General features: G+C 42.4%; 1 protein-coding gene across 4 annotated transcripts; it reads right to left on the reverse strand.

Moving 5' to 3' along the window:
- On the reverse strand, positions 1–27123 carry LOC308235436 (uncharacterized protein). Of its 4 annotated transcripts, none has more exons than XM_080644239.1 (5): positions 26961–27123; positions 24497–24643; positions 17893–18019; positions 5696–5769; positions 1–4601 (listed from the first exon to the last, which is right to left on the reverse strand). In XM_080644239.1, the coding sequence occupies exons 2-5, from the start codon at positions 24509–24511 to the stop codon at positions 2478–2480; spliced, it is 2340 nt and encodes a 779-aa protein (XP_080500365.1). In that variant the 5' UTR covers positions 24512–24643; positions 26961–27123; the 3' UTR covers positions 1–2477. The 4 variants fall into 4 exon arrangements, with proteins under 4 accessions (XP_080500365.1, XP_080500363.1, XP_080500364.1 ...); XM_080644237.1 differs by having other exon boundaries at positions 24497–24784; XM_080644238.1 differs by having other exon boundaries at positions 24497–25856.
- Between the last annotated feature and the right edge of the window lie 801 nt (positions 27124–27924).

A 27924-nucleotide genomic window follows, 5' to 3' on the forward strand; every position in this document is an offset into this window, starting at 1 on the left:
TGAATTTAGGAAGGCAGGGATGGAGAGAAACATCCATGTGCACAATAAACATCCATTGGTTGCCTCCCAAAAGCGCCCTGAGCAGATCTGGAATCACACCCCAAATCCAGGCATTTGTGGGACCAGGAATCAAACCTGCAATCTTTTGGTGAAGGGCACTACATGCAGACAAATGAGCAAAATGGGACAAGGTGTGAAATACCTTTGAGATAAACTTCCTTACATCGCGATATGTGTATGCCAGTCATATCTCATAAAATGTAACTTCAAATTTATTATAAGTCCCTTCAAAGAGACTCTACAGCTCAGCCCGTGTGGCTCAAGGGTTATAGTGCGGTCCCTCCCTCCAGAAGGTCACAGATTGGATTCCCCCTCAGGTCTGATACCTGGGTGGAAGGTTTGGTCTCCAGCCAACCCTGTGTGCCTGAGGGAGGCACCAATGGATGTCTCTCTCTCATATCAATGTCCCTCTCTCTCTCTCTCTCTCTCTCTCTCTCTCTCTCTCTCTCTCTCTCTATCCACCATCCCTCCCACTCTCTCTGAGATCAATGAAAATAATATACTTGGATAAGGATTTTAAAGAAATAGAAACTACTTTTATTTTTTGAATATTTTGTTGATTTGAGAGTTAGGGAGAGAGAAACATCAACGATGAGATAGAATCAATATTCCACTGACTTCTGCATGCCCCCTATTGAGAACTGAAGCGGAAACCCAGGCATGTGACGTGACCAGGAATCTAACCCGACCTCCTGGTTCATAGGTCAATGCTCATTCACTAAGCAGCACAAGTTGGGCCAGAACATTTAGTTCTTATATTATTGCTAGAGTCCTGGTGCACGGATTGGTGCAGTGGTGGGGTTCCTCTACCTGGCCAGCATTTCATAAGTTATTTGAGCATTCAGCCCACAGTTTGCATGAGCTTGCTCCCAACATTTCTCTAAAAATTCTCCCTTCCATAGTAAACAATCTCCTTGATCCAGAGTTGCACGAGCCAGAGAATACTACTCACAAGGAGCTAAGTATGCTTCAGAAATGTTAGTCATAATTTCTCCTTTAATCCTTCTCAGATAGCTCTTTGCACAGGTGATTCTATTAGTGGCAAATTAAACATTTCAGGATTAGGACATGTAGGTGGAGGGGGCCATGAAGGCCATTTCTCCAATTTTTCTTTTTGCTCCTCTTTAGGAGCGGAGGGTGCAAGGTGAGGAGGTTTATCCTCCTTAGCCTCTCTCAAAGGCTCTAGCAAATGCAATACCGTGTTCCACAAGGAGAAACAATTTGGAGGCAAGTTTTTCCCCTGCTGTTGCGTTTTTTTCAAGTTTTTACCAAAACTCTTTCCCAACATTCAACATCTAATGTACCTCCTTCAGGAAACCAGGGTTTATGTTCTATAATAACTGCAAAAACTGTAAGAGAATACCTTCTAACACTTTAATTCCTTTATCCTTAAGCATGCAAGCCAAAAGTCTACAATAAAGCTTTTAACCGAATTCTCCCCCATTAGCCTAGCTTAAAAAAAGACGTTCCCACCCTACTTACAGATCGTGACTTCTGCAGCTGGCCATGGGCTTTGCATGCGGCAAATTTCCCCACCTTTCCGGTGAATTCTTTTTCCCCACCTATCCGGGGAATTTTTGCCACCTATCTGGTGAACTTCGTTTTTCGCTCTAAGAGATTCTTCTTCTCCAGATGTCCCTAGTCGAGAAGCCAAATGTGTGAGCAACGTCCCGCGTAGTTCAGTGTTCGGGATCTGGAAAAGGGCCGTGCGCATATGACAGAGACAAGAAATAATAATTTGGAAATATTGGAGGCCAGGGGGAATGTCCAACGCAAGGGGAAGGTGCCCAGGCCTTGCCAACCTTTTATTCAATTTTGGATACACATATAGCCCTTGGTCAGGCAGGCAATTCCAGTAAAAGACAAACTATGTTAATGGTCAGTAAGTATTAATAAAGATTTACTCTGAGACTATTTGGTCAGGAAATAGCTTGAGGTACCATTGTCTTGACTAAACAATTGGTGCATAGCTCTGGCCCTGGCCAGGGCTCAAGTTTCATCAGTGTTCTGGAATCCTTGTTTACACTGCTCTGATAGTGAAGAAAATGGGTAGCTCCAACAGTATAGGATCTTGCACATGCTCTACATTTGAAAGGTTTCCCCTTCAGTATAAAGTCTCTCATGCACAGTAATACATGAATGGCTTTTAAAGGCTTCACTACGTTTTTCATATTCATAAGGCTTGTTCACTATCAGAATTTTGTGATGTTCAGTAACTTCTCACTGCTGGTCAAGGACATTTGACACTCCTCAGATCTGTAATACTTCTCTCAAGTATTAACTCTGCTGTACAATAAGGCAGGAATACTGATTAAAGGCTTTGCTACATTTTTACATTTATAAGGCTCCTCTCCAGTATGACCTCTCTGATGTGCGGTAAGGTTAGAGGAGCTGCCAATGGATGTGCCACATTCTCTTTATTCATGTGGCTTCTCTCCAGAATGAACTTTCTTATGCTTAGTAAGTTGTGAGGACCATCTAAAGGCTTTGCCACATTCTCTACATTTATAAGGCTTCTCTCCAGTATGGATTCTCTGATGTAGATTAAGGGAGGAGAAACATGTAAAGGCTTTGCCACATTCTCTACATTTATAAGGCTTCTCTCCAGTATGAACTCTCTGATGTATATTAAGTCTTTCAGACTCATTGAAGGCTTTGCCACATTCTTTACATTTATAAGGCTTCTCTCCATTATGCACTCTCTGATGGTAAGTAAGGTGTGAAGAACGGATAAAGGCTTTGCCACATTCTCTACATTTATAAGCCTTATCTCCAGTGTGAATTTTATGATGGCGAGTAAGTTTTGAGGAATCAGTGAAGGCTTTACCACATTCTCTACATTTATAAGGCTTCTCTCCACTATGAACTCTCTGATGTATATTAAGGGAGTACGAACATCTAAAGGCTTTGCCACATTCTCTACATTTATAAGGCTTCTCTCCAGTATGAACTCTCTGATGACGATTGAGGGAGAAGGACTGGCTAAAGACTTTGTCACATTCTCTACATTTATAAGGCTTCTCTCCAGTATGAACTTTCTGATGATAATTAAGGGATTCGGACTGCCTAAAGGCTTTGCCATATTCTTTATATTTATAAGGCCTCTCTCCAGTATGAACTCTGTGATGTTTATTAAAGGAGGAGGAATCGCTAAAGGCTTTGCCACATACACTACATTTATAAGGCTTCTCTCCAGTATGAACTCTATGATGTTTATTGCGGGAGGAGGAATCGCTAAAGGCTTTGCCACATTCTCTACATTTGTATGGTTTCTCTCCAGTATGAACTTTCTGATGTCGCATCATGTTTGACGCATGGAGGAATGCTTTACCACATTCTCTACATTTATAAGGTTTATCTTCAGTATGAACACCTTTATGTTTAGTAAGACCTGCATGGCTGGTAAAGGATTTGCCACATTCTCTACATTTATAAGGTTTCTCTCCAGTGTGAATTCTCTGATGAATAGTAAGGGTTGAGGGCCGGCTAAAGGCTTTGTCACATTCTCTACACTGATATGGCTTCTCTCCAGTATGAACTCTCTGATGTCGATTAAGATTGGCGAACTCACTGAATTCTTTTCCACATTCTGTACATTTATAAGGCTTCTCTCCAGTATGAACTCTCTGATGTCGATTAAGGTTTGTGGACTCACTGAACGCTTTGCCACATTTTGTACATTTATAAGGCTTCTCTCCAGTATGAACTTTCCGATGTCGAAACATGTTTGAGGCGTGAAGGAATGCTTTACCACATTCTCTACATTTATAAGACTTACCTTCAGTATGAACACTGTGATGATTAGTAAGAACTATATGGCTGTTAAAGGATTTGCCACATTCTCTATATTTATAAGGCTTCTCTCCAGTGTGAATTCCCTGATGAAGAATAAGGTTTGAGTGCCGACTAAAGGTTTTGCCACATTCTGAACATTTATAAGAATTTTCTTCCATATGATTTGTACAATTTTGAGTATAACTTGAGAACTGACTGAAGTCTTTTCCATTTTCCCCGAGTTTGGAAAATTTTGCTATAGGGTGAAATCTTCCCTTATGTATAATAAGAGATGAATGATATTTAAAAGCTTTGCCACATGATTTACATTTGTAAGGCTTCTCTCCAAAACGAATTGTCTGATTTAGAGTACAACCTGAAGGCCAAATAGATGTTTTACCAGAATCTTTACATGTATAAGGTTTTTCTCCACTCTGGACTTTTTTGCATCTATTTTGTTTGAATATTTGACTGAAGACTCTCCCACACGGATTCCATTTGTAAGCCTCCTTCCCAGCAGGAATATTCTCTCGTTCAGTGTAATTTGAAGACTGCTGAAAAGGCTGGATACATTTACTTCCTTTGTGTGTCTTCTCCACAATAGGAAAAACCTGACGAATATTGTGATTGGACATTTGGTCAAAGACTTTTCCACTTTTATAATGGTCCTCTGCAAGTTCACTTGTCCAATGATTAAGATATGACTCTTGCTTAGAGTTGTTCCAATGTTCATTCCATTGATAACTGCTATCTCCATTATGTGTACTCTGGTGATAATGGGAGATAGAAAGATTTTTATTGACAGTTATAATATCATGAAAAATGTACACTTATTCCATAAGAACCATTTTGTGATACTCATTAAACCTAGATGGTTGAATAGGAAAAGCTTTCCCAATTTATAAAAATTATAGACAAAAAATAAATACAAAACATTAATTGTCAGAGGAAGAATAATGAATCCTTGTTTAAAAGATTGCCAAACTGCCCAGCCAGCATGCCTCAGTGGTTGAGCTTCAACATATGAACAAGATCATGATTCCATTCCCAATAAGGGGACATGGCCTGCCTGTGAAATCGGTCCCAGTGGGAGGCATGCAGAAGGCAGCCATTGAATGATTCTCTCTCATCATTGATGTTTTCCTCTCCTCTTTCTCTCCCTTTCTGAAATCAATAAATATATATTTTTAATAAAAAATATCAAAAAAGCCTAAACTGGTTTGGCTCAGTGGATAGAGCGTCGGCCTGCGGACTGAAGGGTCTGGGGTTCGATTCCGGTCAAGGGCATGTACCTTCGTTGCAGGCACATCCCCAGTGGGAGGTGTGCAGGAGGCAGCTGATCGATGTTTCTCTCTCATCGATGTTTCTAGCTCTCTATCCCTCTCCCTTCCTCTCTGTAAAATATCAATAAAATATGTATTTTTAAAAATATCATAAAAAATTGCCAAATTCAGCACATTTTAATTTTATGCATACATTATAAATCTATACATTTTAGAAATGATTGAAAGTTTAATCCAACCCTACATTTTAAACAATTCAAATAATTATTTAATCTAGAGACTATGGGACTTCTTAGTTTTTCCAGATTCTCTTTCCTAGAATGCATAACAGTAAAAAGTTGTTTTTGACCTTCACGTGCAGAAACACACTGATCTGCCAATGTAACTGACTTTAAATTGGGAGATTTCCCAAATGCATAACACACCTGACTTTCTTTAGGTAACAAGAATTTTATTATTATAACTGTCCCAAATTTGTTCTGTTTATATTAATTTCCTCTCTTCTCATCACACTCTTCCTCCAATTCAAAGGCTTTCATTAAGTGAGCATTATCAAAGCGACATCTTTTATATCTTACCAGTATTATTTCAAAGAATAAATCTTGTATTCCAGGTTTTGGCATAAAGGCCTGGTTACCTTCAGATGACATAGCTGAAAGAAAACAAATTTTCAGTTTTGACAATCAGGTGGGTGCACTTTGAAGTTAACAGCAAGTATTGCCCAAATGACATTTTTTATTATCCCAAGAGCAAGTGATGATTTTAAACAAAGCTCAAGAAAGGTACAATGAAGGAAACTCACATTAAAGAGTTGCTTATATTTGCCAATGATAGCTGCTTAAGCCCCCTGGCACACAATGGCAATATTATAAAAACATTCCCAGTTTATTCACTGCAGAAAGAGAGAGAAAGAAATGAAGAAAGTGTATGATCAATGATCTCCCTGTTTTGAGGGCTCTTGAAGAACATGTATCTCTGGTGCATGACTCAGAGTGTGAACAGAATTGCAGTACAAGGTGAGTGCCCTGTTGTGGCTGCTACTAAGAAACAATGAGAACTAGTTCGAGCACCACAAAGACTGTGGTAATGAAGATATATATCAAGCGTGAAAAGATACCGTGGGTCTGAAAAAGAAACAGAGAACATTTCCAACTGGGAAATTAAACACACAACTGAACCAAGAATACAGATCCTGAAAACAGTGTTGACCGTAAGTAGAATTTGTGCCACAGATGGTTATTATTTGTTTCCTCTTATAGAAAGCATGTTCAAAATCCTACTTGTTTACAATTCCAGAATCTCAACAAAAAATATGAAGTCATCCAAAGAAACAGAAAAAGTATACCATCAGGAAAATAGAATAAATGTAATCAAACTGGCACTATATTAATGGAAGTATATTAATTATCTAAAAAAAAGGCAAATAAATACCTTAAAGCCAAAAAGGGGGGGAAAATACAACTATATAATATCACTAAAACATTATATAACCAAAATAAAAATACAATGAGAGCCAAAACCGGTTTGGCTCAATGGATGGAGCGTCGGCCTGCGGACTGAAGGGTCCCAGGTTCGATTCCGGTCAAGGGCGTGTGCCTTGGTTGCGGGCACATCCCCAGTGGGAGGTGTGCAGGAGGCAGCTGATCAATGTTTCTCTCTCATCGATGTTTCTGGCTCTCTGTCCCTCTCCCTTCCTCTCTGTGAAATAGCAATAAAATATATTTAAAAAAAAAAAAAATAATACAATGAGAGAGTATTTTATAAATACCACACCGAAAGGGGATATTGCAAAACATAATACCAGAATTAATAAATACAGTAGAATCATTAATAAAGGACATTTTCAACTTAAAACATCAAAAAATTTGCCTGGAAGTGGTGGCTCAGTGGTTGAGTGTCGATCTATGAACCAGGGGGTCACGGTTTGGATCCATGTCAGGGCACAGGCCTGGGTTGAAGGCTCAATCACCGATCATGCAGGAGGCAGCCGATCAATGATTCTCTTCACTGATGTTTTCTTTTTTTTTTTTTTTTTTTTTTTTTTTTATTTATTTTTTTCAGAGAGGAAGGGAGAGGGATAGAGAGTTAGAAACATCGATGAGAGAGAAACATCAATCAGCTGCCTCCTGCACACCTCCCACTGGGGATGTGCTCGCAACCAAGGTACGTGCCCTTGACTGGAATCAAACCTGGGACCCCTCAGTCCGCAGGCCGACGCTCTATCCACTGACCCAAAACGGTTTCGGCGATTCTCTTCACTGATGTTTCTATCTCTCTCTCCCACTCCCTATATCTCTGAAATCAATAAGGATATATTTTAAAAATAATAATTAAATGATGAAATAATTTGTACATAAATCATTAAAATGTTAATTCATTAAAATTTTAATGAAGAAAAGCCAACAAACATGTGGGAATATGAAGAGAATTTAAGGAATTCCTAAGACACTAACTAACTGACCTCTAAGAGTGCCCCATAAGGACAGGAATGTGAAAAGGAGTAGGTAGCTTTTATAAAAAATTAATCGTTTAAGATCCTGACAATCGGAGAAAGAGACATACAAACGCAAGCAGCTAACTGAATTCTAAGTAGAATGAATATAAACATGAGAACAGATAAAAAAACAATGAAAGTATCATAAGTACCAGAATACTATCCTAAAAGCATATAAAAATATAACTTCAGATGGAAAGAACAGCTCCTCTAAGATCATTAGGGGATTTCTAAGTAGAATACTATTGGGGGCAAAAAAAGGGTATGAAATAAAACGGGAACTGATAAATGAACAAAACCATCCAACAAAAACACTGACAAAACAGATGATCAACAATGGAGAGGAAAAACTTTTCCAGCTCCAAAACTTTCTCATTATTAGACCTTTCATTATTAGACCTGCCCTAAAAATAATCCTTCAAAAACAGTCTTCTGGAGATAATTTAAAAATTCTACACAACACTAAACTACGAACATATGAAGATTCCTTGTATGTGAAAAAATATATAGAAATATAAAAATGTGTGGTGTTCTAAAAAAGAAACCCATATCACTTTGATTTCTCTCGTGGAACTTTAGAAAATAAAAGGAATAGTCCAAACAGCATGGCTCAGTGGTAAAGGGTCTACCTATGAACCAGGGGTCACAATTGGATTCCTCGTCAGGCCACATGCCTGTGTTGCGGGCTCATTCCCCAGTATGGGGTGTGCAAGAGGCAGCCGATCAATGATTCTCTCTCATCAGGGATGTTTCTATCTCTCTCCTCATCTCCTTTTCTGAAATACAAATCTATTTATAAAAAATAAATAAAAGAAATAAAATCTTAAATCTCTGCTATAAGACATACAACGTAAAAAATAATGTGATATCTACTCATGTGTGTATATGGGTAGAAATAGAAATTAGCACAGTTTTTGTATGCAATTGACACTATGAGTTTAACGTACATTGTTATAGCCTTAAGATATTTTAAGCAGTTCCATGGTCATAACAAAAATAGAAAATAAAATGATCTTGCTATTACGTGACAGAATTCTGTATTGCAAATCACAGACTTTACAGACCTAATAATATATATCTAATTGATTTCTCAAAACATGGTATATAGAAACAACCAACGAAGTTAGCTCTATTCCTGTACATGAAATTACTACAAAACAACAAACTAATTATGTATTTACATGAGTAACAGCATAATTGAAAATAAAATATTGACAGTTTACTTCATAAGAAGGTACATGATTTGAATGGTGTCAAGCATAAAATATTGCTGACTGCCCTCTGCAGTGTGTCTTGATGGGTAGAGCATGGGGCCACCCTCCACACGGTTGCAGGTTGGATCCCAAGCCCTTTTGGGACAAGTGAGGGAGCCAAACAACATGTCCTTCTCACATCGATATTTCTATCTCTCTCTTTTAACCCCTCCCTCCCTTCTTTCCACTCGCTGTAAAACGCAATGGTAAAAATATAATAGGGTGAGGATTAACAAAATCACACACACACACACACACACACTCTGCTGGCTGTAATTAAAGAAGAAACCACGAAGTTGAAAAACACATTCCATGATCCTACTCTGAAATGCTAACAGTATCAGCTGTCATTAGTACCCAAAATGACCTAAACATTCAAAGCAATCCCTACCAAAGTCCCAGTGACCCTTTTGGTGGAAAGAGAAAATCTCTTTCTAAAATTAATGTGAATGTCATGTAAGAAAGAGACTCCATGTAACCAAGAGAACCATTAAACGAATGTATGAAATTAAAGGCTTCAGTCTTCCTGATATTAAAACATACTTCAAAGCTTCTGTTACCAAAGAACTGTATAACAGCCCTAGCCGGATTGACTCAGTGAATAGAGCGCAGGCCTGTGAATTAAAAGGTCCTGGGTTCAATTCCTCTCAAGGGCACAGGCCACGGTTACAGGCTTGATCCCCAGAAGGGGACACGTAGGAGACAGCCTATCAATGATTCTCTCTCATCACTGATGTTTCTAACTATCTCTCCCTCTGCCTTGCTCTCTGAAATCAATAAAAAACAAAAAATAATAAACAAACAAAAACCTGTAATGCAGACATCAACGCAGAGGAAAATAAATATAGCAGCGGAGAATAACAGGCCTATATACAAATTCTACTGGATAGGGCCTAAAGATCTCCAACAAGGGTGCCAAACCACAAGATAAGAAAAGGATACTCTCGCCCTGACTGGTTTGGCTCAGTGGATAGAGCGTCGGCCTGCGGACTCAAGGGTCCCAGGTTCGATTCCGGTCAAGGGCATGTACCGTGGTTGTGGGCACATACCCGGTGGGGAGTGTGCAGGAGGCAGCTGATCGATGTTTCTCTCTCATCGATGTTTCTAGCTCTCTATCCCTCTCTCTTCCTCTCTGTAAAAAATCAATAAAATATATTTAAAAAAAAAAAAAAAAAAAAAAAAAAAGAAAAGGATACTCTCCTGTTGCCGGTGTAGCTCAGTTGTTTAGAGTGTGGTCCTGATACCAAAACATTGCACTTTCGATTTTTACTCAGGGCACATTAACAAAGCAACAAATGAATCCATAAATAAGTCAGGAAATAAATCTCTCTCCCCGCCCTGTTGCTCTCTTCCTTTAAAATAAATAAAAATAGAGTATAAAGTAGTGCTGGCAGTAATTAAAGAACACAATAAATGAACTACACATGCAATGACCTTAAATTGGAATGCTAACAGTATAAGCTGTCACAGGTACCCAACGTTGGCATAAACATTTAAAGCAGTTATTATACATGTCCCAATGACACTTTTCACAAAATTAGCAAACCACATCCTAAAATTGATATGAAATGACACAGGACACCAGAGAACCAAAATAAACATAGGAGAGACAGTATAAGCTTAAAGGCATCATGCTTCACGATTTAAAAAAATATTTAAAAACTTGTGTTATCCAAAAGTGTCATCTACACAGATTTTGACAGAGGTAAACAAAGGTGCATGTTAGGACCTGGCCAGTGTGGCTCAGGGTTACAGCATCATCCTGTGCACTTAAGGGTTGCGGGTTCAAATCCCCTTAAAAGGCACAGACCTGGTTGCAAATTCCCACCCCATCTGGGTTGAAGTGCAAGAAAGAGGGGCCAGTCGATGTGTCTCTCTCACATTGATGTTTCCCTCTCTCTTCCCCCTCATTCTTCCCACCCTTCCACTCTCTCTGAAAAGCAATGGAAAAAATGTCCTCATGTGAGGATTAACAACAACTACAAAAAAGAACCACTGTAGAATAAAGAGCCTACTTACAACCTCTCAGGCATGAGGTAAATAATCTTCTACAAGGGTGCCTATACCACCAAAGAAGTAAAGGATAGTCTCACATTTACGAATAGCGTTGAGATACTCAGATGTCTACGTGTAAAGGAATGAGTGAAGTTAGACTGTTATTAATCGCCATATACAAATATTAAAGCAAAATGGATAAAAGATTTGAAACATAAAGCTAATAATAATCTATTAAAAGAAAACTTACAGAAAAGTTTTTTTTAAATTCATTTTTATTGATTTCAGAGAGGAAGAGAGACAGAGAGAGAGAGATACAAACATGAAGAGATTGTCTGACTCCTGCATGGCCCCTACTGGGGGTTGAGCCTGTAACCTGATCCTGTGCCCTTGACTGGAATCGAACCTGGGATCCTTCAGTCCGCAGGTTGACAGAGAATCCACTGAGCCAGTCCAGCTAGTCCATATAGAAGTTTTCATGACATGTGATTTTTTTACTATATCACTAAAAGGAAAGGTGAACACCCCATATAAAAATTACTTCACATTAAAGCAAATTGTCAGTACATTAAAAATACAAGCTTCGAAATGGGAATACATTTCTTCCAAGTACATTATCTGGTAAGTAGTTAATATACAAATGATATACAGACCTTTTAACACATCAACATGAAAAAAGAAGTTACACAACTTTAAAAGTTGTAGTGCCCCACGTTTGGGCTCCAGTTTGTAGTGAACCCCTTTCACCTCCCGCGTGGTTCAGGGTTCAGGTTCAGGGTTCGGGCTCTGGAGGAGGCCGCACGCAAATGAAACAGACTAGAAAATATTAATTTATGGAAATAATGGGGGCCAGGCGGGAGCCCAACTCGAGGGGAAGGACTTCGCTTTGCTCCGGACTCACAATCCCTTTTATTAAGACTATGGGATCCACCCATAGCTCTAGCTCTAGGCAGGCAATTCCAGTAATAGCCAATCAGCAAGGATTGAAATAGGATTAAAAGGTGGAGATTGCTTTAGCTGTCATTCTCTCCACTAGACAGTGGGTGGCTGGCTCTGACCTTTCAGAGCTTCAAGGTTGACCAGCCTTTTGGGTTCCTTGTCCACACCTCTCTACTAGTGAGGACAATGGGCGGCTTCCAACAAAAAATGTCCAAAGCTATATGGTTAACTAATCTGTAAGATAGAAGGCAAGAACACACAATAGGTAAAGACAGATTCTTCACCAAGTAGTGCAACAAAAACTGAACAGATACATGCAAAAATTATAAAATTAGACCCCATTCATAGGCCATGAACCAAAATGATCTCAGCATGGATTAACGACTACAATATAAGATCTGAAACCATGAAAACACTGGAAGAAAACATAGTCAATGAACTTTACTATCACTCTTTAAAATACTGGTTTGGATATAACTTCTGAAGCATAACAAAGCCAAGAAATAAATAAATGAGACTACAAAAGAATAAGTTTGGCATACCAAAAGGAACAACAAAGTAAACAACAACAAAAATGCTACATCCTCAAAAGCTAAAGATCCAAAATATATAAGGAACTCACATATCTTAACACCAAAAAGATAATATGATTGAAAAATGGCAGAGGACCTGAATAGACATTTCCCAAACAGGACATAAAGATGTGCAATAGACATATTAAATGATGTTCGACTCATTCATCATCAGAGAAATGAAAATAAGACACCACCATGAAATACCATCAAACACCTACCAGGATGCCAATCATCCATAAATCAGAAAACAACAAGTATTACCAATGAAGTGGAGAAATTAGAACATTAGTGCACCATCAGCAAGATTGTAAACACATTGGTGCAGCCACTAACAAAACACGATGGAGGGGATTTTTCAATATTTACAAACAAGTACCAGGTAACACAGTGATTCCATTTCTGGGGATTTATACAGAGAACACAAATTTAGCTTCTCGGCCTTTTGGCTAAGATCAAGTGCAGAGAACACAAATTTAAAAATATATACCTACCCACATATCGATTGCAGCAATATTTGCAATAGTGAAGATAACGGACTGGAAAAAAAGGACTATTTTTATAATGATGCTATACCATTCAAAATAAATTAAAAGACTTCATTTGAAATGACATGTAAGGAGACAAAATTTATATTTCAACTCATCTGCTTCAAGATGAGACTCACTACATGTTTATTCCAGAAATGACACAATAGCTGCAAATATAACTTCCATGTTATCGTATATAATAAAAGCCTAATATGCTAAATGTCTGGTCGACCGGTTGGCCATTCAATCAATCAAAGCGTTATGCTAATGATATGATACGGCCACTCAACCACTCTCTATGATGTGCACTGAACACCAGTGGGCAGAAACTCCGAGGGGTAGATTAGCTTGCTGCTGGGGTCCAGCCAATTGGGATTGAGCAAGACAGGCTAGACATGCCCTGGAGCCCTCCTGTGGTCCCTCCCTGGCTGGCCAACCTCTTGCATCTCTACTCGGCCCTGATGATGCACTGGTGGGGTTCCTCGGCCTGGAATGCGCTCTCTGGCAATCCGGAAGCTCTCAGGGGATGTCGGAGAGCAGGTTTTGGCTTGATATAGCAGGCCAGGCCAAAGGACCCCACTGGTACAAGAATTCGTGCATCAGGCCTCTAGTGGAATATAAAACTACATTAATGTTATACACTGTACATTTTTGAAAGGTAAATAAGTAACCATACTTGTATTTCAATCCATTGTATTAAAATAGAAACTCCCAATGTATCAACTAAAACATTAAAGAAAAAAACACAACAATAAATATGGTATCCACAACAGAAAAACGAAAAGCCACAGTCTAAGAAAATATATTTGTAAAAGTCAACATACCCTGACTGGCATGGCTCAGCAGTTGAGAATAGACCTAAGAATCAGTAGGACACAGTTCGAATCTTTGTCAGGGCACATGCCCAGGTTGCAGGCTCAATCTCAAGTAGAGGGTGTGCAGGAGGCAGCCGATCAATGATTCGCTTTGAACATTGAGGTTTCTCTCTCTCCCTCTCCCTTTCTCTCTGAAATAAATATATATAAATGTATTAAATAAAAATTAATATATTAATATGTTAATATATAAAATTAATATATGTTAATAAAAAAGTCAATATGTATAGGACAATTATGCAAAACAGAAAAGAAGTCTTCAAACTCAACATTGACAAAATAACCAACATGACTGAAAACAGCCAAACACCTTAACGCACAGCACTACAAAATACATACACATAGAAAATCAGTGTGACAAGATCCTGCACATCATATGTCACTAAGGAAATGCACATTATAAAAATGAAAAGCAGCAGCAGACAAGCAACACTCAACCAGCATTGAAAGGGTCAGAATCCAGAACACTGACCCCACCAAATGCCATGGTGATGTGGAGCAACTGGAACTCCTATCACTGCTGCTCAAAATGCCAATGCTACAGCCCCTTGGGGAGACGGTCTGGAGGTTTTTATGAAACAAAACATACACTTGCCATAGGATCCAATAATTGGGCTCCTCACTATTAAACCAAAGAATTAAGACTTTTATCTACACAAAAGCCCACAAGGGGCTGTTTCTTCATAATTTACAAAAATTGGAATCAATGAAGAGGTCTCTCGACACGTGAATGGATAAATACACTGAAGGACGTACAATGAAGTCTTATTCACTACCATGAAGAAATAATACATCAAGCCATGAAAAGACATGATAGAAGCCTAGATACATAGAACTATGTGGAAGAATCCAATCTGCCTGCACAAGTAGCATAGTTGCTTAGAGGATTATACAGATATACCAAAGTCGTAGGTTTCCTCTCTGGACGGAGAACATACCAAAAAAAAAAATCAATTAATGACCAGCTGAAGTTTCTATCTCTCACTAACTCTCCCTTCCACCCTGAAAGCAGAAAAATCTTAAAAAATACAAAAATAAAAGAAAATGGTGTGTGAATTTTCATAGAGGCTTTCTCATTTCCAATCCTGTTGTTCTATGGCCAGAAGACAAGGTAGAATCTAAAATATTCTAGAAAATTATTTTCTAAAATAGTATTTTCTGATATTACCTTAATTACTGTAGACAACATGTAGAGTGTGCAAACACTGAGTTCCTAATTCACATATAACAAAAACTTTCTTGTCTACACCAAAAAAAAACCCCAATTTATTCCTTTTTAAAATATATACATATGTTTATTGCTTTTCGAGAGGAAGGGAGAGGCAAGGAGGGAAACATTAATGATGCAAGAGAATCATTGACTGGAGAAACCAAGATGGCGGTATAGGTAAACACCTGAACTTGCTGCCTCCCACAACCACTTGAAAACTACAACTAAAAGACAGAACGGACATCATCCAGAACCACAGGAAGGCTGGCTGAGTGGAAATTCTACAACTAGAAGGAAAGAGAAAAAGCACACTGAGACTCAGAAGAGGTCTGGAAGTAAAGTGCACAGGTACGGAGGCGCACACGCGGAAAGGGCTGGCAACTGAGGACACGGCTGTCTTTCTCATCAGGAGGGAGACACAAGCTCCCGACTGCTCTGAACTCCAGTTCCGGGTGAGACTCAGGGGACCCAGACTCATACGGGGAGAAACTGGACTGTCTGGCGGCAGGCGGAACTCGAGGGCGGCTTTCTCTCAGAGGTGCTTGCGATTACCGAGGGACACTGAGACCCAGGGGCGAATTAGGGCAGGGCTGACCGGGAAGCCAGTGGTGTTTGCTCCACCCTGAGGTCCGCCCCACCCAAGCTGTGTGCAGAGGCTTTAGCATAAAAATGGCCAGGTCCTTTGAAAACTTAAATTACCTAACAAACTGCAGCTGAGTCAGAGAGACCCGGACCATCCAAAAGAAGGCCCAAGGCCCCACAAAAGACTGCAGTGCTTCACAGCTGGGCCTCATCTGGGCACCTCCAAAACCCAAACAAAGAAGAGGAATCCGCAGATCTCTCCGTAGCTCCTTCTGGGTGGCCTCAGGCAGAGGCTAAATTAGCACCTCCTTGGAGATCCAAGAGCCAGTGTACCCAGTGGTCAGAGTGGGAATATCCAGATTACAACTCCTCAGATCCATAAGGGACACACTCAGGGGGCAGACTCAGTGAGCACCAAAGCCCCACTGAAGCAAGTCTTGCCTCATAACGGTGTCTCCAGCACAGAAGTTCTCCCATAGTAGACACAGATGATCGTCACAGCCATTTGGCCTGGAGGTCAATTCCTCCCAGTGATACCAACAACAATCAAAGCTTAACTACAAGAAGACTGTGCACACAGCCCACAAAGGGGTCCACCAAGAGTGTCCACCTCGGGTAACTGGGGAGGCTAGCCACTGGGCCCTATAGGACACCTAGCACACAAAGCCACTCTATCAACACTGGGAAGCAGCCAAAATGCGGAGACAAAGAAACAGGTCATAAATGAAAGAAATGGGGGATATAGAGTTCAAAAACATGGTTATAAGGTTTTTCAAGAATTTTCTAGAAACCGCTGATAAATTTAGTGGGACCCACGAAAACATGAAAGAGGACCAACTAGAAATTAAGCATACACTGACTGAAGTAAAGAATAATATACAGAGATCCAACAGCAGACTAGAGGATTACAAGAATCAAGTCAAAGATTTGAAATACAAAGAAGCAAAAAACACCCAGCCGGAAAAAAAAAAAAAAAAGAATCCAAAAATATGAAGATAATTTAAGGAGCCTCTGTGACAACCCCAAGTGTACCAACATCCGAATTATGGGGGTGCTAGAAGAGAGAGAGCAAGATATTGAAAACCTATTTGAAGAAATAACAACAGAAAACTCCCCCCACATGGTGAAAGAAAATAGACTTACAAGTCAAGGAAGCGCACAGAACCCCAAACAAAAGGAATCCAAAGAGGACCACACCAACACACATCATAAATTTGGACCATACGATTGTCCGCTGATTTCTCAACAGAAACTATGCAGGCCAGATGGGAGTGGCAAGAAACAGTCAAAGTGATGAATAGCAAGAACCTACAACCAAGATTACTCTACCCCGCAAAGCTATCATTCAGAATTGAAGGGCAGATAAAGAGCTTCACAGATAAGAAAAAGCTAAAGGAGTTCATCACCTCCAAACCAGTATTATATGAAATGCTGAAAGGTATTCTTTAAGAAGAGGAAGAAGAAGAAAAAGGTAAAGATAAAAATTATGAACAACAAATACATATCTATCAACAAGTGAATCTAAAAATCAAGTGAATAAAAAATCTGATGAACAGAATAAACTGGTGAATATAATGGAATCAGGGGCATAGAAAGGGAGTGGACTGACAATCTTCGGGAGCAAAGTGGTGTGGGGGGTGCAGGAAGAGACTGGACAAAAATCGTACACCTATGGATGAGGACAGTGGGGGGGGTAAGGGCATGGGGTGGGGTGGGAACTGGGTGGAGGGGAGCTATGGGGAAAAAAAGAGGAACAACTGTAATAATCTGAACAAGAAAGATTTATTAAAAGTCAAAAAAAAAAAAAAAAAGAAAGAGAATCATTGATCAGTTGCCGCCTGCACACCCCATACTGGGCAGCAAGTCCACAACCCTGGCTTTGGCCCTTGACCAGAATTGAACCCAGGACCTTTCAGCGTGCAGGCGAGTGTGCTCTATCCACTGAACCAAACCAGCTAGAGCCCAATTTGTTCCTCGAGAGCAACAATTCACCATAGAAAGCAGAAAGTCCCTAGACATCTATCTATATATGGAAAGGCTATTATGCAAATTGTCCGCTCCTGAGTTCAACTGGGAGAGTGGGAACTCAGTCACTCATTAGGACCAGCGCTGACCACCAAGGGGAGGCGCGGAACGTGGTAGGTGACCAGCAAAGGCAGCAAGGTGCTGAGGGAGCAAAGGAAGGGGGAGCCCGAGAGGCGGGGAAGCCAGGCCTAGAGACCTACCACTGCAAGAATTTTGTGCACCAGGCCGGTGGTGTTCAAATAATAAAGGAAACAAACCCCTGGAGACTGAGTAGGAACTCGGGAAGGAAGTCATCCTCACCCACGGAGGCCAGGTTGCTGTAGTTCTCCAACATCACATCCAGGTACAAGTTCCGCTGAGCTGGGTCCAGGCACTCCCACTCCTCCTGAGAGAAATCTATGGCCACATCCCTAAAGGTCAACGGTCCCTGAAAGAAAAGACACATTTACCAAGAGGTCACCAGAAGAGTTCATAATGTCACCCAACATGGAAACAGCGTTTAAGGAGAAGAGGTTTGGACCTAAGGGAGTATCCTGAATCACCCAATAAGAGCACTTTGACCCGTAACATTCTCTGATGTGTTTTCTAACACTGACAAATGAGGATGACACATGTCCACAAACCCACAGTATAGATTTTACTTTAGTGGAAAATAAACTTTAAAATGAAGGCATGGCCCTAGCCTGTTTGGCTCAGTGGATAGTGTCAGCCTACTCACTAGGACCTGCACTGAGTGGATAGAGTGAATGAAGAGTTGCAGGTTTGATTCCAGTCAAGAACACATGCCTGGGTTGCAGTCTCCATCCCAAGAAGAGGGTGTGCAGGAGGCAGGCGAGCAATGATTCTCCCTCATCATACACGTTTCTCTTTCTCTCTCTCCCTTCATCTCTGAAATACTTAAAAATATATTAAAAAATAGCCCTAACCGGTTTGGCTCAGTGGATAGAATGTCGGCCTGGGGACTGAGGGGTCCCAGGTTCGATCCCGGTCAAGGGCATGTACCTTGGTTGTGGGCACATCCCCAGTGGGCGGTGTCCAGGAGGCAGCTGATCGATGTCTCTCTCTCATCGATGTTTCTAACTCTCTATCCCTCTCCCTTCCTCTCTGTGAAAAATCAATAAAATATATTAAAAAAGAAAAGTAGGAATCTTTAAAAAATATATATATACATACATACATATATATACATATATATACATATATACATATATATACATATATATATATATATTAAAAAATAAACAAAATGAAATAAAATTAAGGCCAGGACACAGACGTATGGATTTCTGAGTGCTGTGTTTGCATCGTTCAGGGTCAGTGGTGTATATTTCTCAGTGTAAATGACGTGTTGGGTTGGAAGTATAGGGACTTCTTCGCAACTGTGAAGCAGACCACAACGAAAGGAACTTCTGTAAAGACACAGATTCTGATCCAGGTTCTGAGAGGAGGCCTGTGTTTCCATCTTTGTATCAAGCTCAATTTTCACTTGTGATGCCAATGTTTCTACATCATGTGCCATACTTGTGAATACATGGAACAAACGGAAAAAATTCATGTAGAACTTTGATCTAAGGGTTTGTTCATGGAGTTCAGTTCTCATAGAATAGGACACAGGAACCACAATCCTAGTTGGAAATTTACTATGAGTAATCTTACCAGATTATCCTGCCTGGTCCAGTTGGTGTGGAGCAGTGGTTGAGCGCTGACCCATGCACCAAGAAGTCACTGGTTTGATATCCGGTCTAGACACACAACCAAGTTGTGGGCTCGATCCCCAGTGTGGGGTGTACAGGAGGCAGCCGATCAATGATTCTCTCTCATCATTGATGTTTCTATCTCTCTCTACTTCTCCTTTTCTATCTCAAATTTATAAAAATGTACTCGTGGGGAAAATATGTAGCTGACATAATATTAACAGTTTAGGCACATAGACATATATTTTACAACTATGAAATCAAGATGGTTTAGTTATTCCATAAATCTCATGAATGTATTTGTGTATGATCCCCTTTGTGTCTTATAAACACAATAAGGAGAAAAACATAAGGATAGAAAACGAGTTAGACCTATTGTTGCCTTTATGTGGTTGTGAATCCTCACGTGGGGAGATTTTTTCATTGAGTTTTGGAGGGTGGAAGGCAGGAAGGTAGAGACACGAAAGGCAAGGAGGAGAGAGCAATGTGAAAGTGACACATAGATCGGCTGCCTACCACAGGTCCCCAGGAACTACTTGCCCTGGACCAGGAATCAAACTGTCAAACATTGATCCACACCAGGCCGGGGGAACTCATTTTTCTTACTACGACATTACTTTCAAAATTTTTACATATCATTACTGGAGAGCTATGTTGTAGAAATTTAATGAAACTGGACATACATTAATATATCATTCTTGGAAACGTTCTAGAAAATACAAAAAAATGATAAGGTGGGGTCTATCTGTGATATGAGCAAAGAATAAAATGAAAAGTTAAAGAACCAAGGCCTGATTGTTTAAAGGTCCCATGAAAAAGCCAGTGATCTATAGGAAATAAAAGTAAGTCCTTTGTTTTGCAAAGCAAACACAAACTAAGAAGAGGGACATGTCCAGATGTAAAGTGATAGTCTTTGCACAACTTTCATTAATTCCCACTATACCCCTGTTACTAAGAAAGGGAGACTGTTAACTCTACAGTGAGTGCAGCACCTCTGCCACATGAACATCAGGTGGACTGAGAGAATGGGCATCAGGTGACTTAAGATAAATGGAAAATCAGGTCACCACTGCTGTGACATTACTTTAAAAAATACATCAATAAATATGCTGGAAACTATCCACTGCCTACACTTTCATGAAAGTGCAACAGGGAACTCGGAAGGCTGATGAACCTTGAGCTTTAGCAAGGGCTAAAGCTAAGCAACGATTATTCTGTCTTGATAATAGTGGCTCAAGCAATTTCCTCACCTAATAGTCTCAAAGTAAATCTTTACTAATACTTACTGACCTTTAAGAGAGTGTGTCTGTTACCGGATTGCCTGCCAAACTAAGGGCAAGATGTGTATTCTAATATTGAATAAAAGCTCACAGGGCATGGGCTTCAGAGAGCCTCCCCATTAGAGAAATAGGTTACTGCCTGGCCCCCAGGCCTTCTAAATTCATACTTCTTGTATAGTGCATTCATTTGTGTGGGGCCCCTTTTCCAGATCCTGAACCCTAGTCACAAATAGATGTGGCTTCACAAGATAAATATGTGGAAATGATAAAATAAACATTAATTTTTGCAAGTGTCAATCCACAGGGACCTTTTGTGGTCTCTGAGTTAATAGTACATTTAACTACCAAGTCTTTCGTACTAATCTAGTGAGCAAGTCTCTTCCATTTACTATTCTTACAGAACTTGCTGAGCTATTATGAGCAGTAAAATGTGCATTTATTAACCCCTGATCAAGAGCTCATGCTGCAGCCACTTGACCCTAAAACCTACATTTCCCTTCCTCAAGATATACGAGCCTCTGACCCCATCCCAATAGAGATGTTACAGATGGCTGCCGCCCCAGGTAAATCTGTCACAAAAGGGATGTTCTGATTGGTTGACAATCATTAATTAAGGGTGGGAATGCTTCCTGACCTTGGGGAGGCTGCAAAAATGAATGCAGAAATCGATTTGGGAAAAAGAAGACAGGTATAGCTCGGCCAGTGTGGCTCAGAGGTAGGTCATATGAACCAGGAGGGCAGGGTTCCAATCTTGAACACTCAAAGTTTCAGACTGGATCCCCAGTGGGGGTCTGCCGTAGGCAGCTGATCAAGGATTCTCATTGCTCATTGATGTTTCTATCTGTCTCTCCCTCTCCTTTCCTTTCTGAAATCAATAAAAACATATATTAAAAAAGAGAGAGGGAAATAGAGAAACTGGTGACGTTGACTATCACATAAGAAAAGAGGAAAGTAAAACAACCTGCAAAGGCAAGAACATCAGAAGTAGAGAAATATGGAGGAGAGGAAGGAGTCTCAGAGACACGAAGTGGAGCTGAGAGGGAGAGGCATCCTGGTGAACAGAAGTATGGGCAACGAAGTGGGAGTCATTTCAGAAAGATAGCCTGGGAGAAACCAAGATGGCAGCATAGGTAAACACCTGAACTGCTGCCTTGCACAACAACTTCAAAAACTATAACTAAAAGACAAAACGGACATCATCCAGAACTACAGGAAGGCTGGCTGAGTGGAAATTCTACAACTAGAAGGAAAGAGAAAAGCACACTGAGACTCATAGGAGTTCCGGAAGTAAAGGCAGAGGAACGGAGGCGCGCGTGAAGGAGAGGGCTGGCAACTGAGTAAGCACCTGGCTTTCTCAAGCGGGAGGGAGACACAAGCTCCCGACTGCTCTGAACGCCAGTTCCGGGCAAGACTCTGGGGACCCAGACTCATACGGGGAGAAACTGGACTGTCTGGCAGCAGGCGGAACTCGAGGGCAGCTTTCTCTGAGAGGTGGTTGGAGTGATTACTGCAGGACACTGAGAGCCGGGGGGGCCTCTTAGGGCAGGGCTGAGGAGAAGCCATTGCTGTTTGCTCTGCCCTGAGACTCTGCCCCACCCGAGCTGTGTGCAGAGGCTTTTGCATAAGAATGGCCTGGTCCTTTGAAAACAAAACTTAGCTAACAAACTGTAGCTGAGTCAGTGAGACCCAGAACATCCAAACGAAGGCCCAAGGCCCCACATCAGCTTGCATTGCTTCACTGCTGGGCCTCATCTGGGCACCTCCAAAACCCAAACAAAGAAGAGGAATCTGCAGATGTCTCCGTAGCTCCTTCTGGGTGGCTTCAGGCAGAGGCTAAATTAGCACCTCCTTGAAGATCCAAGAGCCAGTGTACCCAGGGGACAGAGTAGGACCATCCATATTACAACTCCTCAGATCCACAAGGGACACACTCAGGGGGCAGACTCAGTGAGCACCAAAGCCCCACTGAAGCAAGTCTTGCCCCATAAGGGTGTCTCCAGCACAGAAGTTCTCCCATAGTATTCACAGATGATCGTCACAGCCAATTGGCCTGGAGGTCAATTCCTCCCAGTGATACCAACAACAATCAAGACTTAACTACAAGAAGACTGTGCACACAGCCCACAAAGGGGTGCACCAAGAGTGTCCACCTATGGTAACTGAGGAGGCTGAGCCAGTGGGCCCTATAGGACACCTAGCACACAAAGCCAGTCTATCAACTCAGGGAACCAACCAAAATGCAGAGACAAAGTAACAGGTCACAGCCCTCGCTGGTTTGGCTCACTGGATAGAGCGTCGGCCTGGGGAATGAAGGGTTACTGGTTTGATTCCAGTCAGGGGCATGTACCTTGGTTGCAGGCACATCCCAAGAGGGGGGTGTGCAGGGGGCAGCTGGTCGATGCTTCTCTCTCATTCATGTTTCTAACTCTCTATCCCTCTCCTTTCCTCTCTGTAAAAAAATCAATAAAATATATTTTAAAAAAAAGAAACAGGTCACAAATGAAAGAAATGGAGGAAAGCAAACAACTGGATATAGAGTTCAAAACCATGGTTATAAGGTTTTTCAAGAATTTTCTAGAAAATGCCGATAAATTTAGCAAGATCCTTGAAGATATTAAAAAGGACCAACTAGAAAGCATACACTGACTGATATAAAAAATAATATACAGAGACCTAACAGCAGACAGGAGGACCGCAAGAATCAAGTCAAAGATTTTAAATACAAAGAAGCAAAAAACACCCAACCAGAAAAGCATAAAGAAAAAAGAATCCAAAAATATGAAGATAGTGTAAGGAGCCTCTGGGACAACTTCAAGCGTACCAACCTTCCGAATTATGGGGGTGCCAGAAGAACAGAAAGAGCAAGATAATGAAAACCTATTTGAAGAAATAATGACAGAAAACTTCCCCCACCTGGTGAAAGAAATAGGCTTACAAGTCCAGGAAGTGCACAGAACCCCATACAAAAGGAATCCAAAGAGGACCACACCAAGACACATCATAATTAAATTGCCAAGAGCAAAAGACAAAGAGAATATTAAAAGCAGTAAGAGAAAAACAGTTAGTTACCTACAAGGGAGTACCCATACGATTGTCAGCTGATTTCTCAACAGAAACTATGCAGGCCAGATGGGAGTGGCAAGAAATATTAAAAGTGATGAATAGCAAGAACCTACAACCAAGATTACTCTACGCAGCAAAGCTATAATTCAGAATTGAAGGGCAGATAAAGAGCTTCACAGATAAGAAAAAGCTAAAGGAGTTCATCACCGCCAAACCAGTATTATATGAAGTGCTGAAATGTATTCTTTAATGAGAGGAAGAAGAAGAAAAAGGTAAAGATAAAAATTATGAACAACAAATACATATCTATCAACAAGTGAATCTAAAAATCAAGTGAATAAAAAATCTGATTAACAGAATAATCTGGTGAATATAATAGAATCAGGGGCATAGAAAGGGAGTGGACTTTCAATTCTAGGCGGGGGAAAGGGGTGTGGGGGGTTCAGAAAGAGACTGGACAAAAATCATACACCTATGGATGAGGACAGTGGGGGGGAGGGTAAGGGCAGAGGGTGGGGTGGTAACTAGGTGGAGGGGAGATATGGGGGGAAAAAGAGGAACAACTGTAATAATCTGAACAATAAAGATTTATTGAAATGAAAATAAAAAAAGAAAAAACAATAAAAAAATAAAGATAGCCTGGTTCAGAAGAGAAGATCTGGGGGAGGGAATGGAGCGACAGAAAGGGGCGTTTAGGGATGACGGGGCAGAGGGAGAAGCAGCACTGAGTCAGCCAGCTGTGGGAAACAGGACAGAGTGTAACAGGGGCAGCAGAGGGGACACGGATGTGGGAAGGGAAAGAGAAATCTATCAACAGTTGTTCAAGGAAAAGCAAACATAGACTCTGACACAGGACACATCTTCTACCTGAGAAGCAGCCATTTGGTCCTGGTCCTGATCAGGGTCTGGGTTGTTTTCTCAGGTGACACTACGTTGAGGAGTCACAGAATATGCCTTCAAAGGCGTCCACACAGCTAGTTAATCAGCTCACAGGACACTCACAGTCAGAAGGACCTGGAAATGAAGACAAGGCCACCCCCTCCTGTCCTTGGTCACAGGAGAGTCAGGAACAATGAGCTCCTCCAAGGAGACCACACGGTGAGGGGTTTTATTCTGTCTTCATGTGTTTGTCTTCCCAAAGACTTCCACAAACTCCTACAGCAATGAGAGCATGTGCTGCTCTGTTGAACCCCAAACACAACAAAACACCCTTTAGCTCCCCTGAAAAACCCTGCCCTGGGGCCCATGACAGGGCATCTTTAACGAGTTCCCTCCTGGGGCCTGCGAGGCTCCCCTAGAGCGGTTTCAGTAGCCCTGGGTACCAGACACCAGACACAGCACACCCGAGACCTCTGGGTAGTGGGAGGGGTTGAAGGAGGAACTTGTACACGTGCAGAATTTCCAGGTATTTCTCCATTCTCTTTTTCCAGAAAATTATAGAAAATAGATCTTCAGGCTTAAGCCTTTGGGAGAAGTTACCTATTGAAATATACTGACCAAGTGACTTCACCATGAATAGATGGGCTCTGTGGGAATAAAGTTCCAGGTCAATCCAGTGTATCCTTCAGTATTTTCAGAAAATGGACAAGAGGGACTTGAGGGGAACGGCTCCTTTGAGGCTCACAGTCAGGAATTGAACAAATCACATGAAGGGAAGGAAGAGGTGCTGAACATTAGACCAACTCACACAACTAGCTTCCGACTGTGAGGACCCCTGACATCCTTACCAAGTGCACGCTGAGCTCACCTCATATTACTAAGTGCCAATGAATGTTTCCCTATATGATAAACAGTAGAAAAAATGCAGGGCTCAGAATCTGAACTACACACAATATATTTAAAACTAAAAACAATTAGGTCTTTTTTGTTTTTAATGTAGTGACTTCTCAGTTTAAATAATTCAGTTGTTAAATTAAACATACAAAGCCACAAACCAATATATCACAACTGAATCCTCCACATCCCATCCACTGAGCACTCACAGATCAGCGTTCCACTCCTTCCCATTACTAAGTACTTCTATGGATCTGTTTCCATCTTACTGTTCCCTATCTCTCCCGTGTGTCTTACTGTTCCCTATCTCTCCCGTGTTGTCTCTTCCTATGTTTTTTGTTTTTGTTTTAATATAGAATTTTATTGATTTCAGAGGGAGAGAGGGAGAGATAGAGACATCAATGAAGACAGAGAATCATTGATTGGCTGCCTCCTGCAAGTCTCCCAGTGGGGACTAAGACGAAAAACAAGACCAGGAATCCAACTGTTAGTTTACCTCCTGGTTCATAGGTCCACCTTTAAGCACTGAACCCAGCTGATTGGAGTCTTCCTGTGTCCCCCTCCCTCTCCCTTCTCTTTCTCCCCTTTTCTGTCTGTCCCTACACCTGCACCTTGAAATTCCTGAAACAGATTTCACCTTCTGTTACCCTTTCTCCCTGGTGCTCTTTCTCCTGGTCTCTGATTGCTCCCATCTCCACACACGTCCGCGTCTTTCCCTCCCCACGCCCGTGGCCCCTCTGCTGCCTGTTACAGTCTGTCCTGCTCCCCACAGCTGGCTGACTCCATGCTGCTTCCCCCTCTGCCCCCTCATCCCTGAGCCCCCCTTTCTGTCCCTGCACTCGCTCCCCCAACTCTTCTCCTCTGAACCAGTGTCTCTGTCTGACCTGCCTCCTCCTGTGTGGCCCCCACTTCTGCTCACCAGGACCCTCTCCCTCTCAGCTCCCCTTCCTCTCTCTGGGCTCCCCCTCCTCCCTATTTCCCCACTTCCTTCCTCCTCAGGCTCCTTTCCCGAGTTACCCCCTCACTCCTACCGTCACCGTCCAGTCCCTCCCACACCCCCTATGGGACCCTCTCTGTGGACCCCTCACTGCCCTTTCTCCCTCCCACGTGGCTGTCTCTCTCACTCCCTCTCCTGACCCCCCCAGCCCGGTTCCCCGCCCCCCGCAGTCACCGCTCCCACAAAGCCCCTCCCTGCGGGCAGGTCACCTCTTCTGGGGACACCGCCTTCTTCCCCCTGAGCCCCACCCCATGGAAACTGTGCTCCCCTGGCATTCAGACCCCTTATTAATGAGGGTGGGCCTAGGAAGGCGGGGTGCAGACCCCCAGGCCGGGAGCCATCCGGGCTCTTTGGGCGGAAAGCGCCGGGCGGGAACCCACTGACCCAGACTCTCAGCCCCGCGGGGAGGACCGGCGGCCCCGGGAATGGTTTTCAGCAGGAAAACCGCGCGGCAGGCGGTGGCCCACAGCCAAAGGCGGACAGACCGCGGGCCAGGGCCTCAGTTTCCGCCCAAAGGAACGCGGCGCCTCCACTGCGCAGCCTCCCGGGACGCGGACTCACCGCTGTGAGGGGCTCCGGGGCGGGGACCTCAACAAGGACTTCAGCGCCTGCAGCGCCCCTCAGCCTTCCCTGCTGGGAGGAGGACGGAGAGCAGCAGCTTTAAAGCACAAACACCTCCTCAGGGGGAACCGCCACATGCCTCTCCACAGCCGCTTCCGCGTCTGCGAGAAACTGCGCATGCTCCTCCCTGCGGGATGGGCGGGGCCAGAACGTGAGATGAGTGAATCCGCGATGGGTGCGGGGCCGAGCTGCAGGGACAGAGGGACGGAGGGCGGGGCAGGTGCAGGGGAGCAGCCCTGGTTCCCTCACCTCCTCCCACAGGGACAGCCCTTCCTGGTGGAGTTTCCACGTCATTGTGGGGGGTTTGGCTGGTGACGCGGCTGTGAAAGGATTCACAAGGGAGAGAAGAGGCAGGAGCAGAGAGAGGGCGTTTATTTTACTTCTTTAAAGGGAGGAAAGGGCCAGGTGCCCTTTGATGGCACAGGGCTCCCCAGGTAGAGGGGCTGCTCTTTTATTAGGGTGCTAGCGAGTAAATGGCAGCTGTGGGAAAGCATAAAGAGGGGTGGAGGAATCTGGAATTCACACAGAAGTTTCCAGATCCCAGAGGCTGTGCTTAGAGCTACTGGCTGGCCTGCCCTTCAGCTGCAGATGTCCCAGGGAGGCGTCTTTCCCAGGATCTTCACAGGCCGGTAACACATTCTTGCAGTGAAGTTACAGAGAATTCCAAAGGCGGGCAGATTGGGATTGAAACCAGAAACTTTCTGCCTCCGATTTGCCTGGATCCTTAAACCCTCAGTGAGGAGGGGGAGGGGAAGGGCAGCCTGCTCTCTCAGCCCCTCCCTGTCCCCCCATCTGAATGGAGAGGCAGCTTGAGTTAGGGAAGCAGGTGGATGGGGGGTGTCAGAGACAGACCCAGATATCCATTCATGGTTAGGCACCTGATGAGATAAGGTCCCATCCATTA

The sequence above is a fragment of the Plecotus auritus genome (assembly GCF_963455305.1).
Source record: "Plecotus auritus genome assembly, chromosome: 10".
In the NCBI taxonomy this organism is placed as follows: Eukaryota; Metazoa; Chordata; class Mammalia; order Chiroptera; family Vespertilionidae; genus Plecotus; species Plecotus auritus.